Genomic DNA, 22,454 nt, shown 5'->3' on the forward strand with positions numbered 1-22,454 from the left:
GTTTTACATTACTGTCCTTTGGAACTCTAAAAACATAATGATAAATCACATAAAGAAAAAGGAGAACAATTCAGTTTCTCAAAATGTGTCAGAGAGCCTTTGAAGAGCAAGAAGGATGTAAGCAGATAAGCATACATTCTGAAGTAGCAGAAGTACTTTTGCCTGCTACTGAGGTTATCTTGTTTGCTTCACGCAAACAGTTTTCAAGTACGTTCCACATTTGTCAGAGACTTGTTTACAGAGCCCTTTTCTCAGAGTGCTAATCTTCTATTCATAATGCTTCCCATCAATTAAAAGAAAGGAGTCCTTGAAGTGTAGTCTACAGATATTTGCTGTATGGAAGTAATAGCATATTTTATATGCATTTTTAGCAATCAGTTGACTCAGAAAATCTCATGCGATCAGAATCCAAGTAAATAAGAACAAGTCGGCACTTAATTTCCTTTTCAGATTGGTGTGTTCCTATATATCAGTTTTCTCCTCTAATTTCCAGTGATGAATCAATGAGAATAAATTCTATATATTTTATATTAGGGCAAATTGATGATAATGATAAGTGAGGTCTCATGGCTGCCTTCTGCAGTAACCTTATGCTTTCCTATTTGTACTAGAAATAGCTAATACATTTTAAATAATATTTAGCCTTTTCATAGCTGCAACACATTGGTAGCTCATAATGATGAATTAGTTGGCTCAACTCTATTTCCTGTCACACTGATGAACTCCTATACTGTAGCAGAAGTCCTTGCTGTTAATCCGTCGCTTCAATATTGCCTATCATACTTTAAGGCCTACATCCCACAATCCAAGGGTTTATTGTTGCCCTGTTATTTCTGGGTGATACACTGATCCTCCTCTATATTTCACAAGACTTTCCCGCTCTGTATTATGAGTGAGGTGTTTTAAGAATTTAAATCCCAGCAGTACAATTAAAAATATTTATGAAAATGCAGGATTAAAATCCCCTCGTCACAGAAATGTGCTAGATTATCTTCTGGATGGCATGGCTGACAGACTTAGAGATTCACATTTCTTTAATAAAAATAATTTCTGAAGTTACTTTTATAGGAAGAGATTTCAGGCTGCCTTTTTTTACTCTATCTCTCGCTGGAGAAGATTTTACACAAGTTCATATCCTTCTACTTGCCTCCATTTCTGAGCCAGCCATTGATCCTCTAGTTATTAGGGAATCATATGACCTTCATGTTGACTATTAATTTTCCTCACCTCAATAACCTCAGTAAGATTAGATTGTCACTTTCAGCTGTGGCAACTGAAAAGAAAATATTTTGGTTATCATATCATGCTGGTTTCAGCTGGAATAGAGTTAATTAACTTCACAGTGGCTGCTGTGGAGCTGTATTTTGGATGTGTGCTGAATGGAGGGTTGATAACATCAAGATGTTTTTGTTATTGCTGAGTAGGGCTTACATAGAGCCAGAGGCTTTTCTGCCACACTGGTGAGGAAGTTGGGGGTGCATGGGAGGTTGGGTTGGGGCACTGACAAGACAGATGAGCCCAACTGACTGAAGGGATATTCCAGGGATATGGCATCATGCTTGGTGTATAAAATATATAACTGTTCTTTTTGTGACTAATATGAAGGTAGTAGAAAATACAGTAAGTTCAAGATTATGTATTAACATTTCTGTATTTTTAGGGGTTTAGATTTTGGGTTTTATTTTTACATGAGGAGTTATTCCAAAGCTAAATTCAAATATCCAGTGTAGTAACACTTCAATGACATTTCTTATTGCTTCTCTCAATTTATCATAGGAGGCAAATATTTTCTTTTGTAATTTAACTTCTTGTGGGAAGTTAAATATCTACAGGATATGTTAAAGAGGCTCTAAATGCAGTTTGACTGAGTTAAATAGTTTCTATTAGGTCCCTTGCCATTATCTGTATCTCTTTGACTGATAATCTACTTGTTTTAAGATAAGTATTTTAGCATTTCATTGCAGAATGGAAAATACGGGCACAACCGTATTTTCCATTTTATTTATTTTTTTATATTTTGTTTTAATAAGACACAGGTAATTACTTAGACGAAGCCTCTTTGCATAAAAAATCACTGTAGTATGACCCTATTAGAAGATGAAATAGAGCAGACTAAAAAGAGATTTTTTTCTTGCTAGAAAATTTCTAGGGACTAGGTGGAACAGTGGAATTTTGTTTTGAACCATAAATAAAATTAACATATTGAAAGATCTATCTAGGCAAGTCTGGGAAATACTAGCAAGCATTACTTGCTCCATAGTGAAGATTTAAAACTAATATGCCATTATGCATCAAATATATTAAAAGCAAGAAAAAAAAACCTGTGAAATGCACAGGCTTCATCTTGACTATTTGTACAGGATATTGGAAGGAAAAAAAGAAAGATTGAAAGAAATCTTGGAAGAAAAAGTGTAAAGGAAGTTAAAAACTGAGACTGCTGAAAAATGTTGCTGTTTTTCTTTTTTAATTAACCTAAAGAATAGACATTAAAATAAAACTTAAGAGAAACTATTGTTTTACCAAAGAATCCTTACAAAATCTTTACAAGCCTTATAAAAACTCCTGTTTGTCCTTATCGACCCACCAATTCTAGAGTTTCCTTACTTAATTTTAATACCTTAGACCAAGACATTAAATGAGTACATACATAGTTAAACATAATGTTTCTGGGAGATCAAATCCAGTTTTTCAATAATCAGATCAAAGACATAGTATAATATAATCAGTTGTGTGAAAGGAGATCGAAAATCAAATTATTTGGCTTAAACACTACTTTCCAAAACTCAGGTTTCTCTTATATTTTTGTGCAAAATTGTTTAAGGAAGACCAATGAAACCATTGTTGTCAAAGTTCTTCTATACCTTAAGTTCTCTCAAACATTTGTTTTCTTGATCTATCCGACAGATTAGCCACATATATTATTTTTCTATTGTCAGTCTAGAATCTTTACCTGATTTTTCTTTGCCTCAGCAGACTTGCCACTTACTATTCATAGGAACAGATTCTCTCCTGGACAAATTGACTGTGATTCTGCAATTAGTTTCCTCCCATCTTGTACATTAGTTTTATGTAACAATAAAGCAGCACTTATTACTTGTGTATTATTTTTCACCTAGGGAGATTTTAGAACATATAAGGATCCTGAAAGTTTCATGAAACATAAGATTTTACTTATTCTATGGTTGCTTTTGTTATTTAATCATAAATTATGCATTAATTTTTATTAGTGCCTCTTTACTGAAAATTCAGAGGCTATGTCTGCAAAATTTACAAACCACTAGTACAGAAGTTCATAAGAGTTATTGTGAGATTTCTTCTTGAAATCCATAGCTACAGCATCATTTTCAGATGTGGACAAGTTTGCCAGGAATTTGAGCATTAATCAGCATTTTTTGTGGGTGGATGTAAAACACAAAAGGATGTTGTAGGCAAAATGAGAAAAACCACATTTTTCTCTGAACAGCTGTATAATAGCCACTTTCAAAAGCTAAATAGTAAACACAGAAGGAAAGAGTTTCACACCATAGAATGTAAGACAAAATATTTCTGATTTCCATATTGTGGGAGTTATTATAGAGCAAAAAAAGCTAAGTAAAAATTGCCCATGTGCTTGGACAGCTGACACTTCAAGAAATAAGTTAGAAATCAAAATCATTTTCAGAGCCATGCTAGTTGCCAACCATTTAGGCATTTGGAACTAACTGAGGAGTACACACAAATACTTTATAATCACTAGCTTGTCATATGTCTATTTTGTAAAAGATTTCTTGTAATAAACCTTTTGTACATTTTGTGTGTAAAAATGTGAGTTGTTTTTAAATCCTGAAATCATATTTACCTTAAAGTTGATATATCATTCCTATGTATATGTAATATGCAACCGTAATACAGAATTGATAGATAAAGATATCTTTTATTAACCAGTTATTATTGCTGAAAAACACTGACAAGCTTCTAAGTAGAGAAGCTTTCTTCATATCTGAAACAGAAAAAGCATATTTCAAGCACAAAAAAAAGGAAAAAAAATTGCATAGAGTATCAGAAATGCCAAATCTTTGAGAAGAAAGATAACTGGCAGTTACAGTTAGGGGAGGTATTAATAAAGACTGGGAGAAAAGAAATGAGGCATGTGTGTCTTTGGAGCAAAAAAGATGCAAATTCTGATTCAGTAACCCAACATGGATGTGTATCAAGGACATTTTTTCACTGTGAAAATACTTTTTAGTTTTAAAAGAGTTGTCAAATACCCATATAAGGAATACATTCTAAACCCCATCTCAATAAGACAGTGTGATAAGGTGTTTTGCCTTGTGAAACACCTCCCTTTTTATAAAAAAAAAAAAAAAGCTGACATTACTAATTGTATCTCTCTCTTTAAAATCTGAAGCTTTTGCCAGTTGCAAGTTACTGTTACAGGCTTTGGTTTTGATTTTCTGAAACTAAAACATTCAATACCAAAAAATTACAGATTACAAATTAAACATTATATATTAAAGAAAGTTTTGTTGTTCTGTTGACAAAGAAGATGAAAAAAATGCTTCTTCTTCGTCCTGCTTTTTTGTCAATGATTTTTTGACCTCCTGGTCCATTATTACCTGATACAACTTTCTTGTGACTTTTGGAGACAACTTCTTTTATCATCTACTGAGTATTGCTAGTAGCATGCTGAATGTCCTCAAGAAATAGAAACCCCATCAATTAGGAATTTCAATGTCTTTTAATTCTTGTTATTTTATTTATTAATAACCATAATATCTAATTTCTTTTTTTTTACTTAATTATTGTGTTATTTTTGAAGTTTCTCACAAATTGACCACAGTATATCCACAGAATTATATAACCATAGAATCATTAAGTTGGAAAATACCATGATGTCCAACTGTTAACCCAGCACCACCACCATGTTCACCACTAAACCATGTCCTCAAGTGCCATAGCCACAGGTTTTGAACACTTCCATGGTTGGCAACTCCACCACTTCCTTGGAAAGTGATTTACAATCCTTTCTGTGAAGAGACTTTTCCTAATATCTAATCCAAACCTTCCCTGGAGCAACTTGAGGCCATTTCCCTGGGTTCATATTGCCTATACAGGCATTTGATGTTTTTCTTGTAAAGAAAAAGCCAATGAGAAAAAAATTACAGTGAAGCAAACAATATATGATGTTGATGAAACAGGAAATGTAAGTTTCCTTTGTTCCTTCTCCTGCATGATCCACTATTGGGACTTGATTTCTTTCACATCAGTGAATAGGTATTATGCCATTGCCCTTTTAATCTCCTGTAAGAGATTAACAATCAGTGCATGTGAGGCTGTGTTAGTGTGTCATTGGCACTATGTCTGCCAGTAGTGAGACACTCACAGCAAATGCATAATACTTATTTTGAGTATCAGTTCCAGTTAATTTTGATTTACATGGATTGATCTCTTTCAACATGAAAGATTGAAGTCAGTAGCTAAGGTGTGCCAGACCAGGATTCAGATCTACTCAGTCAAGCAAGGAGAAAAATGAACCATGGTATCAAACAGAGAATATCTATGTGCTACTTCCTGATTGTGTGGTTTACCCAAGAATTGTAAAGTTCAGTTCTTGGCTGCTGTAGTTCAGACTTCCACAGTTCAAGTGAGACTGCAATTTCTGTTCTAAATTCAATGGGTGGGTTTTTTGTTTTGCTTAACCTGACAAATTTTATCTAGGATATTTTGAGCTTCAGTTTGGACTGTGTGACAAAGCTTGTTAGGTGTGAAGAATCTTACCTGGATACTACCAAATCTCACTGGAAAAACTGGGTAGCAGCTTAGCAGCATTTTAAAGACAGAAGCGCATTCTTAAAGAGATGGATTGGTCTCCAAGTGATTTGGAGGATCATATTCTTTCAGAGAAAATTCATTGCTGTTGAGTTACTTCTCAGCTGTATTCAGAGCTTTGACAGGCCATAAACATACTTCTGTTTCTCCCTGGCTAGCCTGAGTGTCTGTGGTAGAGTCCTAATGGATGAAAAAAAGGAAAAGGGAAGAAAGCTAGAGTGCAAAATCCCTCCATTATTTGTTAAAATTAGCATACTTTGTAATTTAGGATTGGAAGGAAATTCCTATTAAAAATACATACATCATTTCTATACCTTTACTTCACAGTAGAGAACCATGGAATTTCTTTATAATTCTGCTCTTGAAATTAATAGGAAATAAACTAGGTCAGTATCCAACAAATTAGGGAATTATTGTACAAATATTGATGTATGTGCTGTGCTGGATATTTGCTGTTCACAGGATTGTTTCTCTTATTTGTTGTTTTGAGTGTTCACGTGAAGATACAACATCAAATTTTTTTTTGTAAGAAGCAGAGTATTGTTCTTAAAATGACTGGTTTGATTCCTGTAGGTAACTTGCAAAGTGTGTAAGCAAGAATATAAGAATCTGTACTGACTTATCAAAAATAGAAAATATATGGAAGTATATTAATTTTTATCCTCTTCTTTAGTTCTAATATTTCTGTATTTTAAAATCTTGTGATAAACCATACTTGTGATTCAATATATACTTCAGTGATAAAAAATGAATTATTATTTACTAAACATGCCTGTGTAAGTGCCATGAATTATCTGTTGGCCTGATCACATTGTATTAGTACTGAAAAATTGGATTTATCTGTTTATTTATTTTGTATTTTCAGGTAGAGATTGAAGATCTGGACTATCATTACTTTCTGCCTTTGTTCTTTGATGGGCTTTGTGAAACAGAATTTCCATATGAGTTTTTTGCTCGTCAAGGAGTCCATGACCTGCTGGAGCATGGTGGAAGCAAGATTCTTCCTGTTGTTCCTCAGCTCATTATCCCAATAAAAAGTAAGTGAACATGTAGGAGAAAAATCCATAAATTGTATTTATATTATGTAAATTTTGGAAAAGTTGCTAATTAAGCTGTAAAACATGACAGCCTGAACATCACACGAAAATTATTGCAAAAGTCAATAAATTTTAAGATATAAGGCCAGAAACGTTATGCCTTCAATCACCTGATATGTGCAGTATTTCAGAATAGACTCTCTGGTTGATGTTTCTCTTATTACAGGGTTGCACTTGGTCTTTGGAAAAGTGAAGTGACATTTCCTTAGGTGATTTTCTATATTTACAATGTAAATCCACTACTGTACAGACCAGTTCATCTAAAATGACTGGAGAAATCAACAGGTGGCATTTTAAAAACATTACTTTGAAGGTTTTATATAGTTAAACACAGTTTTTTGTAGAAAAAAATTGTGAAAAGCAATAAATTATTTTAACACAAATTTAATACCCCTAAACTTCAGGTGTATTATCACTAAAATTTATTTTCTTGAACCGCCTAGTCTTTCAGATATATTGTTTTGTCCTTTCCTTTCTTTAGGTTAGTACCTTGAAGAGATATTATACTGAACCATCATCCTTCTCTAGTTAGATATGGTGATTCTTAAATCTGCATGCTACACTTATATGAATATATGCTCATATTTGTTAAACTTGGCTTCTTTTTTATGATTAATCATTAATCTTTAATTAATCATTGCTGTTCTTTTTCCTGTCCATGAGACAGTTCAGCTTTCAATACAGTTTTGTAAAACAGGAGGTGAATGTAGTTTGGAGCCTGATAATACTGAAATAATAGTGTGGGAAGGGTCAGAATTATGGTTTTTTCATTCAATTTTTTTCTCAACTTTAAAAAGATTGATTATAGATGTCACTGTCTCTATCTTACCGTAGTTTCGAAAATGTCAAAAGGAATATACAATATTCAGAATGTTTACTCTGTGACACTTGAGAAAGGTTATGAAAACAATGTTACCGTTTTTTCACTCTGAAGGGGAAACACGTGAAGAGAGAATTGATATAATTTCTTTGGAAAAGACTGCAGGTTTATGACAGCATCTCCTCAGTTGGGATTTAAAAATCTTTCTGAGAACAGAATCTAGCTTAGATTTAATTACCTGGAAGCTTTAGCAGTTGCACAGCATTTAGAATTAGAAAGAGTTTTCTAGTTAAGGATATTTTTGTGGGTTTGATTTGTAGTGTTAAGTCATAATTTATGGTGCTGGAATACATTCAAGAATCTGCTAGCTAAATTTAGTTGTTGTTTCTGCTTTTTTTATTCTAAAGTGCTTATTTTTTATTTTAAAAATGCTTCTCTATCAGTTTTAATATTTGAAGAGTCTAAGTGTTATCAATAATAACAGCTTCTTCATAATTAAAGCCATACTAATAGTAAAAGAAGACACCACCATCTCCAGGAGTCTGAAAATGTGTACTTTTAAGGGTTTTTTAATTTGCTATGACTGTGTAATACAGCAGTGTAGTCGTAGCTATACATTTCTGTGACTCAGCAGCATCCACAATAAACTCAGCTATGTTTTACACAGATTACTGTCTCTAAAGTGTCCCACTGGGTGAGTTATTTCTGATTAACCAGTCTTCTTCTAGACCACTACCATATTTCTACTGTGAAAGAGTGAATCAATTGATTGTTAGGAAAGTTAATATATATGATCTAGGGGAAAAGGCTAAAAGAAGGTCAGAAAAACAACTCTACAGATAGAATGCTTTTAAAAGCAGTTTTCTCTCTGGCATGGTCATCAAAGGAATATGTTAGTAAAGACCTAAATATTCTCTAAAGCATTTAAATGAAATCTTAGAATTCTGTATTATATTTTAATGATTTAGGGAGGAATTTGTCTTACAGCCATCCTTGCTTAAAGATCACACATTTGAACACTATATCATTAAAAATGAAAATAATATTATTTAATCAATCAGTGGGTTATTCTAAGTCCAAATCCTTTCAATTTTTTTTCTTGTTAAACAAGCAGTGACTTAAAAAATGACAGGCAATTGAAATGAACAGGCATAGATTCTCTTCTAAAATACCTGAAATACGATTAAAATAATAAAGAAGAATGCATTTAGTTAAAAAATAATTACTTTTTTTGTTTGTCACACTGGAAGGAACTTTTTTGCGAGAAGGAATATTTTTACTGGAAATTCAGAGGAAGAAAAAATCCCTCAGGCTGGAGGCATTAATTTCTCAGGGAGAAGAATGTTCAAAATATATTTTGATTTCTCAAAATATAAATTCAGAATATATTGTATCATGCACTGGAAAAACATTATAAAATAGTTTATAAATCCAGTCATTGCATGACATAAAACTCAGAAGAAACAAATTACCTGTTTATGTCAAACTTGTGAGGAATCCAACTAAAAATAAATATAGCACAAACACAGAAAATGGGATTACTTAAGATATAGGACTTTTTGCTCCCTTTCACATAAGATATGGGCAAACCCATTGTCTGAGTTATTTCAACTTCAGCAAAGATATTAAATTGAGATATATGGCAAATAGCAAAGTACTTTGCAGCAGTATCATGAAAGTTCTGATGCACAATAAACAGCCACATATATTCTTTGCCAGGATGATCCATATTGCTATTTTCATATTACAGACAGGTAAAAAAGCAGAAGAAGGAGGCCAATTTTGCCCCACATTGCAGATTGCATTGGTGGTAGAAAGCTGAACAGAACCCAGGCACAGCCCCCTGGGGTAGCAAAGATGTCTGTAGTTTACATGAGAGTTCCTTTATTTTTAGGAAACAGAGGAGTCTGTCTAGCCTTTCTATGTTTTTATCTGTGGTCATTATGGGAGTGTAAAATTCCTTTTGATGTTCATTTTTGGGAAAAATTATTACTTTTAATATTACATTTCCCATAACGATTGGATCAGAAAATCCTTAAGTCCTTTTGCTGGCTTTTGTAACTCTCAGATTCCTGACTTCAGGGTTCCTCAATGTTCTCTGCATGAGACACACGTGCAGAAATAAACACTTGAGGGAGCCAGAAGTTTCTGCACCTTTGTCTATTGTTTCTGTGAGGAACATCAGGGCCATGCAACACAGTGCATGGAAGCACCTCCTCTGCTTTCAAAGGCAGCAAGCATGCTGGCATTCACATTTGCTTTGCTGGCAATGTAGTTGTAGGAGTTTTCAACCCCTGCCTGCATAAAGTCACCAATTGTTCCAGCTCCCACACTCTGACTTTTGCTAATGCAATTGTTTATGGAGCAACTTGGTGATACTTTCATCTAGATATGTAAAAACAACAACAACAAAAAAAACATAGCCAAAGAACCCAACTGTAAAATAAATCAAAAATATTTTTAAAGTGGCATTACTTTTAAAGTCAGATCATTTCAATAGTCTAATTTATAAATGCACTCCCACATATGAAGGAACAGTACACCATTGCACAGACGTTGGATTGAATGGCTAGAAATTATCAATAGGAAGATCTTAATATAGCTTTGCTAATGAAGATAATAATGTGAAATCAAACACTTAAGTATCTTGGATCACCCACTTGCCAGAATCTTCTCTGTTCTGTGCTGTGAATCCTAAAACAGATATGTAGACAATCTCAGCTTAGGCCTAAAAGCTAGAAAAGCTCTCATCTTTGCACTTGTAACTTAGAAGGAAGTATTGTTTCTACACAATTCCAGTCAGCAGACCAGTTCTTTTGATTGAGTCCAGAAAGAATAATCTCCATCTGAAGGAAGACTGAAGTTTTCCTTCTTGGGACTTTTACCATGCTGTTAAACATAACTTCTGTGATACAGTAAATCAAGGATACCTGTGATACAGTAAATCAAGGATACTTTGTTAAAAATATTTAATTAAGGTAATAGATATTTTTGTGAGTCAGATTTAGAGAAATGAATAGAGCACTCCTCTCTCAGTGTCACCTACAGAGTCCTTTTTAATGTTTAATAAAATTCCAAATAAAACTGATTTCTCTTTTCTTATTGTTCACATTCTGTTTGCACTTGATTTCCATTTTCTTATTGTTCATTCTATTTGCATGAAAAATGTTGTCTTGGACTACAGTGTAGTTAATTCCTATTTAATGTCAAATCATTGTCACTTTTGCATTTAGATATGTAAAGTTGAATGTGTTGCTAGCAGTTGTTCCAAGCATAGTCATAGTTCTCACATATTCACAGTATTTAGGAGTACTTAATGACTGTTAAATACTTCCTTTCACAAAGTTCTGCAATATTTTTATGGAATAAATATGGTTTTCTGGTCTGTTGTAATTTTATTTCTGCAAATCATATAAGTTGATCTCTCTCACCTGCAGAAAGTAAGTTAAAACACTAATGTAATTGTAATTTTCCTCCTGGCTGACTGTGGTTCATGAGAACCAGTCCTGGTTATTAAGGTCACAGACTTAAAGACAAAAGCAAACAAGTATGCTTTTATAGACTTAAAATGCTTTTAAAGAAATCAAAGGTCTCTGATTTTTTTAAATTGTTCTGATATTCAAATACTAAAACATTTCCCCTGCAGGTTTCATCAGCCAGTACAAGTAGTTGCAATTAGGTTTATGTTAGATTCTTCTGCCCAAAACTGGTCATTTCAGGTATTTTCAACTGCTTTAGGAAGTAGCTCCTTTATTATTCTCTTTACTCTTTTCTGTGAGGAGAATCTGTGTTCCTTATTCAATAAAGATAAATCTCATCCATGTTTGCAAAGTGAAATCTGTAATTAACATCTCTGACTTTTAAAGTTGGAGTTAAAGCTATTTATTCCTGAATTCATAAATGTATTATATTTAGCATTTATTAGTAATGAATTTCATCTGCAATTTTATCACCCAGTTTTTCTGTACAGTTCTTCAGAGTCAGTCCTTGTCTTTGGTATCTGGAATAACTTGATATCATCAGAAATCTTTGTTATCATCAGTGAAGACTGTTCCAAATCACATTTGGATCTAGTGAAAAGCATGAAATTCAGCACAGATTCCTGCAAGGCCTTACTAGTGATATTCTTCCTCTGCCCACAGTTTCTAACTCTAAGTCAGTATTTATTTCTGTGGAAGTCTTGGAGGTTCAGTGAGGGAACTTATTAAATTCCTTTTGAGAATCTAAGAAAACTGTTTTGTCAGATTTTTCTTGTCTGCATTCTTCTTCTTCAATGATCTAGAGAACATTTAGAATGCTAGATTAGGATTTGCAGTACAGATGTCTGTACTTCTTTGATTCTGCAGACCTTTTTTCTAAATGGCATCACATTTCAGTGATAGCAGACCTGTTTTCATCAGGAGGGTGGATATTCGGAGTAGTTTCAGTATCTTAGCACAGAAGAAAGAATGTACACCTAGGAATGGATAGAAACTCTACACTGGCATAGTCAATGAGCAGGTTTTTGGGACTCTCTTCTAAGTGTTCTTTGTACTATATAATTAAACTGGGCCCACAAATGTTAATAGAATTCAAGCTTTATAGGAGCTAATCTAGTAAAATGCTACAATTAGAAGCACAACTAAAGCTGAAAGAAGCCACTGACTGACTTTTTCTTCCACATTCTGCTATATCATGTTTTTTGAAAAAATCAGTGTTTCACTATGGATCTTAGCATTTTCTGTCCCTTAGACTTTGGCTTTACAAAAAAAGGTCTTTGATGACAAAACTGGCATAAGGTTTTCATGCCCCTATTTATCTTCCCCATTGTTTCACTGTAACACATCACTCTTTCAGTTGTACAGAAAGTAATTCGTGTACATCTGTATTGTTATTTGGATCAGGCTCTTACTGGACTTCTAAAAAGTACAGAACACAAGGTTCTTATTCTGGTTTTTATTCACTCTTGATTGAAATGCTGTGTTTTGTAACAGTCTTCATTACTGTTCTGTAAGTTTAGCATAGTACTATTATATAACTACAGGTAGTTAAGTATTATGCACTTTGAAGATTTTGAACAAAATTTTGAAAGAGAAGTATGTATCACTTTAATCAATTGTATTTTGAGAACACCTCATGTTAGGATTTCTTCAAACCTGACTCTGTGAATTTAAAATAAAACCTTGATCAACAAGATTAAGTAGATCACAACAGTCAAGCATTTTTATCCTGAGTGCTTTTTACCTCACAGGATACTCTATGTATCTTGTTCTGCTTCAGGCAAAGAATTGTCTTAAACTGTTGCCTCATTTACCAATTGAATGAGAGATATGAATGCAAAATAAATTGTTTTTAATGTTTGGTTGCAAGATCTAAATAGAAAATGGAAAATGTTGGTGCAATTCTAAGCATAGATGCACAAGTGTATTTCAAAAAGAAGTTGAAGAGAAAAATTACATTATCAACATAACTTTTAATATAACGAGCAAAATCTATAGTTAATAGTTAAAGAAGAGACAGAAGTTTAGGCAAACTGATTTGATTCTATAAAGCTCAGGATATCAATGTGCTATCTGGGAGAGCATGTTCTGATTTGATCTCTTCTGTGGAACTATATTGTGTCATGAAAAAGATCCACTGTGTATTGGGAGAAATGCTGTCTTGTTTCCTGGCTTATAGAATCTATCAATCTCATCTATCAGAGGAGAACTGTGGCTTCTGTTATAGACACTGTCTGGGACTGAGATAGGATTTTCCAAACTGCCACATAGAAAGAAAAGATATCAACTTATATAATTTCTAGGTCTTTAAGAGATAAGAAGCGTTACTCAAGGAAAAGATTTGAATGTTTAAAAATAATTATTTCTATTGTTTTATATGTAAACATCTAGCTAAATCTGGATAAGCAAACAAGTGGCATATATCTTAAGGAAAGTTTCTGCTCTTAATGGAAATTAACAAAAGAAACACTAAATTTACATCAGTTTACATGAATTGCCAATAAAATTTATCTGAAATTAACAATACAGTGACTTAACATTGATGCCTTGTAAAGGCTGACCTAGAACAGAGGCTAGACAGAATTGACATCTTCACTGAAGTCAGTGAATTGGTATCTTATATTGTCTCACTGCTAATAAGCTTTAATAAACAGCACTATGGTGTTTTAAATATGCTTTCAAGTTTCATAACTATCTCTGGCTTTGAATGGTAGAAATAGAACAAACTCAGATACTGAGCTTTTAAATCAGATATTAAGCTGCTATCATTGTAAAATTTTCTTTTATTTAAGAATATTATTGTGAACTTCAGAAAATATTTGTTTGGAAAAGCTATAGCAGTAAAAATAATGTATGTTCAAATGAAGAATACTTCATTATATACTTCAATTGAGGTATTATTTAAGCTGGAGGATTCTTGGAAAAGTGTATCCTAAATCAGAAGCAAAATCTTCCAGTTCATACCATTAAAGCAAAAAACATCAAAACTTGCAAGCAACAGAGTCAATTTATTGGGTTGGAGTGTTTTGTTGCTTAGCAAGAGAATGTTACAGTAGTCTAAAAGACCAAGGAAAAGTACATACTGATGAGGCAGGAAAGCCCCCTCAAAATCCTTTAGGGAGCAGAAAGGGATCTTTCTTTAACTGAGAAGCAAACCAGTTGGGCACTTTGCAGTTCGTGTGAAGATCCATGTCTTCACAATAACAGATTCAGCAGACTTCTAGGCCAAGAGGCAACAGCCTAGAATGTTTTCTAAATTGGAATACTTTGAATATTATGCATCTTTCCTTCATTTGGGCTATGTAGCTGTAGTGTACCAATTTCCTAAATGGTCTGCTTTATTCCTGTGTAAGGATACTAGTACTTTCTTCAATTTCTCTTAACCTCTGGATGCCACTGATATTTTCCAATGTATTGGAATACACTTTTTTCATATACTGCATTAATGTTTTCTTCCTTTTATTCATGTGGGAGAATGGTTTGTAGTGATGGTAGTACACATAAAATAATTACCAGATTTTAAAAAGATAAACAGGTATTTGAAAGTGATGTATCTTTGGGGCAGGGACTGCCCCTAATTGAATGTTTATAAAGTGCCTAATATAATCAAGCCAGGGACTGGTTGACTACTATGTGGGTGATGTGGTGGCTGAAGGCCTTTTGGGCACAGTGCTCATGTAATGATAGACTTTTCAATTATCAGAGAAGTAAGGAGATAGGTCAGCAGAACTGCAGCCTTAGACTTACAGAGGGCAGACTTTGGCCTGTTCAGGAGTACATTTGACAAGACCCTTGGGAGGCAGTCCTGAAGGGCAGTGGGGTCCAGGAAGGCTGGATGTTCTTCAAGGAGAAAATCTTAAAGGTTCAGGAGCAAATTGCTCCCATGTGCTGAAAGACACATGGGCCTGACTGAACAGAGACACTTGTCTGGAATTCAGGGGATAAAAGAGAGTTTATGACCATTGGAAGAAAGGACCAGCGATTCAGGAAGACTAGAAGGTTTTAATAATGTTATGCAGGGAGAAAATTAGAAGTTCCAAAGCCCAAGTAAAATTTAATTTGGCTGCTGCCATAAAATATAATTAAAAATATTTCTCTAACTATATCAGAAGCAAAAGAAGGGCTAAGGAGAATCTATCTCCAGTCTTTTAGTGTTTGTAGGGGGAAGTATAAGACAAAGGATGAGGAAAAGGCTGAGGTACTTAATGCATCCTTTGCCTCCATCTTTAGTTGTAAAACCATTTATTCTCAGAATACCCTGTATACCCCTGAGCTGTAGATAGGGATGGGGAGCAGGATGAAACCACCATAATCCAACGAGAAATGGTCAGGTACCTGCTGTTACACTTGGACAGAGACAAGTCTAGAGCATCAGATGGGATCCATCCAAAAGTTCTTCCTAGGAGTATTTGGATAGCCATTTCCACTTACATGACATACTCTGCATGCCTAGAAATAAGGTTTCTTATAGTCTGGGACAGCTTCTACAGTCCAGAAGTACTATTCCTGGGAGTGGGTACAATTTGTTAAAAATTAAGAAGCGGTGATTTCTGTCAATGATTAATTTTTATATCTCTTAATTAATTTTGTGTGTAATAATAATTAATTTTACTAATTTGTAATAATTAATTAAATTGTATATAAATATTCATTCATGCTTGTATGCATGACATAACTGTTGCACTGAAATTTGCCAGTGTTAGTGATAATTTCCCTATTAGTTCAGTTAGCTATTATTTATGTGTATGACAAGTTAGTAGTGAATAAATCTATACGATGGAACCTCAAAACTTGCTCTTCCAACCACTCTTACATGAAACTGAATAATGCCTGTTACTCTCTAACAGAGTATTTTCCTACCTGAGACTTGGTCCCAATGTTTAAAATTGTATCTGGGTGTCTCTCTTTGCTAAAGAAGCCTTAGAACATCCATCCACAAAAGCATAATTTGGAATAGCCAGCCTCTTTGCTGGAACTTAACGTGAGCATGCTGCATTGTTGGGCTTCCTGTCCACACATTATTTTCCTCAGAGACAATGTGAAATTAAGAGCAGCCTGGTGACTACAGCAGGGACTATTGCAGAAAATAAGCAATATGGAATTCAGTCTGTATATTCAATTAACAGTACTCCTTTAACATGGATGAAGTTGATGAATAGTACCTTTATACCTTGGACTTTCTTTTTTCTAACAGTAGGTTCAGTATGTTGTTCACAAGCATGCCAAGAGGCATGAGAGGAGATTATTTACTGGTTGATTTTTAGAATTGTCTCTGTCCATTCACACAACCAATCTGCCCTGCCCTTGGTTTGGAGATCTAGCTCTGATTTTTAACACTCAGCGGGCATGTAATAAGCAGCAGAAGCAGGTGGGGCACAACACATTTGCTTAAAGAGATGGAAAAACTGACATTGCTCCTTTGTGAAAATACTACTTCATTCCCTATGAAATGGTATTCCTGTGCTCTTATAAAACTCAGCACAGGAAATACTGAATCGTAGAATTGTAGAATCATAGAATCATGGTTTGATTTGCAAGGGGGCTTTAAAGATCATCTAGTTCCAACACGTCTGCAATAAGTAGAGATATCTTTGATCCTAATATTTCCACTTGAAAAGGCAGTTCTTGAAAAAGTTACTAATAACTCCTCTTTAAATTTTTTTGTTCTTTGCTACAATATTTTTCTAAATGCTTAAACTTTGTTATGGTGTCTCAAATCATATATTTAAGTGTCTCTTTTTGTAAAACATAGTAATGAATATGAACTATCTTTTTCAGTTCTGTCCCAATGCAATGATGTACAAGTCTATGTAATGGGGCAGAACACTGTAGTATTAGACCAATATATAAGACCATACCAAATCTGACAACTGCTGACAAATTTATCCAGCTGCATAATTTCAGAAATGCTTTTATAAATACGTGGATTTTGCAAGAAAAAAAAACAACTTATTTCAAGCGTGAATCATTTTAGTTACAAGAAAGAATGCAAAGCACTTGCTTTTAGTAAAATTTAAAGAGAAGAAACAAGAGGTTTTAATGAAATGTCTTAGTGTCATAAGATTAGAAGCATGACACTGAAAGCTAAGAGAAACATCTAAGTAGGCTAGACAAAACCTTTTTTTCCCCCTAGAATATTTTTCTTTTGAAAAAGCCTACAAGGTTTGTTTGTTGGGGTTTTTTTCTATAAACATTTGCTTCATTGTACTGATTCTCAGAATAGTAGGAATTGTCAGTTGAATGAATAAAATGATCGTTAAATAAATGAGTACAAACATACAAACACCAATTGTTGCACTAGAATGCATCTGTTGTCAACCTTTGCAGGTTGTCTTGCAGTTGTATAGTTCCATTGGCCCCAAGTGGTACTTACTGAACATTTATTTTTCATTTGTTTGGACCACGCCAGTATTATACAGGCAGCATGAGGGAATAATGAGCTGCATTCTTTGGGTTACTGAAGAGTCAGCACAAATTGTGGGAACAAATAACAATCAGACAAGGCTGTGTTTTATAACATCAGGACTGCAATCCATCTTTGGGATCTTTCTAAGCTGGGCTAATAAAGGCCCACTTACAATTCCCAACAGAGTATAGTTTAATTAAATTTGTCCATTGGAGGACTCCTCCCCCTCCCTTTACATTTTAGAAATTAATTCTGCTTTCTGCCTGTTGTTCTTTTTGCATCACAGATGCACTGAACCTTCGTAACCGACAGGTCCTCTGCACCACACTGAAAGTCATCCAGCACCTGGTGGTGTCAGCTGAAATGGTGGGGGAGGCCTTGGTGCCCTATTATCGGCAAATTCTCCCAGTCCTAAACATCTTTAAGCACATGAATGGTGAGTTATGCTAACAGACACTGTGTCTTTCAACTCCTAAGGCAAAAAGGGGCTTGAGGCAGGGTTAATTAACAATGTAGTTAAGATTTATTACTGTATATAAACTCAAATCCATTTGGAGCTCTAAATAATGTAAACTCCCCCTCTTACTATTCCCTAAGGATGCACTGAAATTAACAATTTCATTTATTACTCCTTGCACGTACAGTTTATTTAACACAGTACAGAAGCAGTGAAGCAGTTCTATAATCTTCCAATAATTAAATTGTAAACTTTGTTACAGTCTTTTGAATACATTAATAAATTGCAAAGCTTTTTTCCTCCCTCCAACACATTAGTTTAGTCCAGCTGTTTTATTCAATTCTGTGCTCTCCACAAGCAATTTGCTGCTACCAGAAGGTTTAGGAAAGATTAAAAATAAAAGTAGAGATCAAACTAATTAATTTGAGGGTCAAGAAAACTCCATGTCATAGAAGATTTTCAAGTTAGATGATATTGAGCAAAACAGTGAAGTTTGAAGATATTGCTGCACGCTTAGCAGGCTTCATTATAGAGATATTTAGAACTAATTTATATCTACAGTTAAGTATGTGTTTTCTTTGTAGTGCAGATCCTGCCAGTTTCAGTCTTTAATGACTGGTACTATGCGTTCTATATACTGTGAGTACATTTACACCACAGTCATCAGCTGAAATCAACATGATGTATATTGCTTTTGCCAAATTAATTTTTTAAATATTTCTTGCAAGTAAATCTATCTGTACTTATTTTCAATTATCTAAAAAGTTACTGACTTAAAAATTCCTGTTATTGACTTGTGGCCATATAGATGAAAAGAAATTAATTCCTCACAAGCTTTCAAAGGAGGGCTTTCATTAAATTCATGGCATTTTAATAGTTCTCTGCAGGACTCCTTCTTATTATACTTTCTGTTTGCATTACCACAGAATATAATACCTTATAATCACTCTTTAGCATGTATAAGATTCAAATCAGATTGAAAAATGCCTGTCCAGAGACTGACTTGAAGGCACAAATGAAATTTGCGTTTTAGATCTCTTTAAATACGTGTACGTCTCTGAATTTACTTAGTGCGAAACATTCAGTAACATGGAATTTCACAAATGCAAGTTATTTCTGATGACAGTTGTGGCTTTCCAGAAGCTGTGGGATGAAAGGTTATGAGTGAAATCTGTTGGCTGAACTCAAGCAGTTTCAGTAGGGCTCCTTTTGAATTGGAAGATTTCCCCCTAACAGATCTAATTTCAGTATCTGGCACAAAACAAGACCGTAAAAATGACTCTCATTGATTAATGAATATACCACACATGCTTTTTTCCAAATTTCTGCCCGAAGTAGCTCATAAATTCTCTTGACTGGGCTTTTCTACAGTGATTTCAGATGAATAATAGGGAAAGCTCATGTGTAGCCAGGTACATAGCTTGGCAAGGCATTAAACGCAATCTAAATATATCTTCAGTTCTGATTGTATTGTGAGCAAAATGAAACATATTTTCAACGTATTTGTTTGAGATCTGTCCTCTGTGCATTTGTGCCTATGTAAAACTACACTAAATCATTATATTTGACATTAAAGAACTAAGGCCCAAAAATAAATTAAAAGTAATTGTTGAAAATTAGATGATTTTATTAAATCATTACTTTTTTTAGAAATAAAAATTTTGAAACTTTAGTATTACTAGGAATGAAATAGATGCCAATTGCAAAGCCGACCATGTGAAACTGTTCAACTTCTTGGGTACTCATCTGAGGATGATAGGGAATACCTCTGTCTTCTCCTTCCACAAAAAGATTATGTTTCATTCCTCCTTCCCTGGTGGTTGGCAGAAAATACAGGGTTCTTTCCTCCTCTTTCTATCTCACATAAGCTAATAGGCAGCTGAGGTGCAGGTGTTTGCTCCCAGTTATAAGGAAATTGCAGAGACTGATCTGGACTATTTTCTTCACTGTTTATTTTTACAGGTGAAAGATGTGGTAAGTGAAGTGTTCTTCTTTCTTCTTTTCTGTGTAGCTTGTGAAAGTAAGAACTGTGGTGCATCTTCCTGCACTTGTTTGATTTGCAGTCTATTAAGTCAGACATTGTGGAAGTTTGTCCAGAATTAAGTTAACTGGAAGAAGTCATGTTTTAGTCATTGCCACCTCACTAGATCAGTATCTATCTGATGAAAGGAGCTCTTTCTCAAATTCAGCATCTGTGAATACCACTCTCAGTGTGTGTGATATGAAGCTCTGAAACTTCCAAGCCAAAATTCTTTAGATACAAAAAGTTTCCATACCTTAGGTGGAGGCTCAGAAATGTCATAAAAAGAGTATATTCCTTATTTAATAAAACACGTGTGTTATTGCTATTGGTAATTTTTGTAAATTATAAAAAAGGAGAGCATTGATGAAAAACAAATGAGGAGTTTTAATCATTGAAAGCATATAAAATGTGCTCACCTATCTGAGTCACAAGATACAGGTTTAAAATAAACCAATGTAATCTAAGTTATAAATGCTGGGGGAAGATCTGAACCTCCTGAGACAGTCTGTGTGAAAGCCAGAGGAGAGGGTTCCATTAACTTCTGAAGAGTCTTGTTAGTGAGCAAGGGACTTTTTGGTGCACAAAGCGTATTTGGTGTGTCTGAATTTGTGCCCTCTCTGGAACTGAGGGCCTGACTCTCAGTAGATGTTTCTTTTCCCTTGGGTTCCCGAGTGCCCTGTTGCAGAGCATTAAGACATGAAAGAGCAGAATTCTGCTGGTGATGCTACCACCACTCATGTCTTTGTTGGTGGAGACAGGGAGAGCACCCTCACCATCTAGCCAGAGTGTGCTCTGAAACAGGGTTGAAGCTTTCTGCTGAAACTCTTAGCCAGAGCCATAAGGCTGGCAGGAGAGCAAGAGAGGGGAACATGAGTATATTCCAGTGATTGAGGAAGAGGAATAGTGATGTGACACAGGAGCTGTTTGTCTGTTTTCTAGAGACTGGGAGGAGACTAACAGTCTTCAAGCAAGCTTCCCAAAATAGGGATTATTATATAAATTTGCTACTATATAAGATAAAAAACTAAAGCTGTCATGATAGTGCTTATTAAGTCTTATTATATACTCTGTAATGGCACTGTAGTTATATGTGTAAGGTAAATGTACTCTTATAAAACTCATTTAAAACTTGTGAAGAGGGAAAGAAAATCCTGTATAGACTCAAATGGAAATATTCTTTTGCATCACAAATCCCTATCTTTTATGTATCCTATTTTCTAAGCTGTCTTTTATAAATCTGTGAATTATCTGGAGTAAATACAATTTAAAAACAAATACAGTAAGCTTGTTATTTTATGAAAGCAGACAGAAGAAAAAAATAAAAGAGAAAAAAGGAGAGAAAAAGGAGCCTTCAGGGCCAGGAATATGCTATTAGGGTGCATTTATGTCAGAATGGTATCTGAAATAGAAACAAATTCATTAAAAGGATTAGACTTTTAGGAACAGCAAAATTCTCCTGTTTGATTTACCTGACTGGTAAATGAAAATTTCATGTATTTAGTTTAACAGCTATTTTCATGTTATCAGTTTATATTATATGGAGCAAGAGCAGTTCTGCATATAAAGTAAAGTTAGAAAAAACAAAATATTATTGGGGTTTACAGGCCTCAAAGAGAGGAGGGTGGATTGCCACTGCACTGTGGAAGGTACCTCTCCAGCATGGTAATTTCATCTGTGACTTGTTACAGTCACTGTGAGGTAAACAGTGGAAGTAGGGCAGCCTGAAGTTTCTCTTGGCTGCAATAAAATTGCCTTGACACTATCAATAACTTAAAGCTTGTGTAAACTTTGGACAGTCTCTACCTATGTAGCCAGTCCTTGAAAATAAAATTTTAGAGGTATGACTGAGAATACCTGATGCAGCTGTATTGTAGCATTTAACCAAGTGTGAAGCAAGAAAGCAGAATTATACTGCATGCTTTACAGCACCTGAACTTCACTTGGGAAAAAACATTCTCTTGTCTGAAAGGTACTTCACATACTTTGGAGAACTCTATTTTACAAAATGCAGTAATATTGCACAGACTCTAAAAGGAAGAAGCAGGATCTAAGTGTTAAATGGGAAAAGCAAAAGACTGTGCCTAGAGGTCCAAGTCCTCCCTGTGTTGGAGTTCAAGTATTTTCAGAACTGCCTGTGTATTCCAGAGGCAGTGATGCTCCTCCAAGTGGTTCATAGTTATTAGTGGGAAGCAGCAATTATCCTTTAATGTTATTGAATATGCTCTAAAGAAAAATTGTTTGCCCAGATTTCAACTGTACGCTTCTTCCTATGGGAAATACAAAAGTCCTTTCAAAAGTCAGTCTTCTTCTAAAATACTTTGTATCTTGCCAATTCTGTGTTCAGATATCTCAATCTTTCAGAAT

The 22,454-nt window shown here is 34.4% G+C and overlaps 1 protein-coding gene across 4 annotated transcripts in view; it reads left to right on the top strand.

Annotated features, from left to right (window-relative positions):
• Window positions 1–22,454, top strand: part of PACRG (parkin coregulated) — a 214,769-nt gene that overhangs the window by 102,591 nt on the left and 89,724 nt on the right. For all 4 annotated transcript variants that reach the window (XM_066546683.1, XM_066546684.1, XM_066546686.1 and 1 more), the window contains exons 4-5: window positions 6,674–6,845; window positions 17,897–18,046. In XM_066546683.1, the coding sequence (XP_066402780.1) occupies window positions 6,674–6,845; window positions 17,897–18,046 (322 nt within the window). The remainder of the gene's footprint in view (window positions 1–6,673; window positions 6,846–17,896; window positions 18,047–22,454) is intronic.

This window comes from Molothrus aeneus, chromosome 3, assembly GCF_037042795.1.
Source record: "Molothrus aeneus isolate 106 chromosome 3, BPBGC_Maene_1.0, whole genome shotgun sequence".
Lineage (NCBI taxonomy): Eukaryota > Metazoa > Chordata > Aves > Passeriformes > Icteridae > Molothrus > Molothrus aeneus.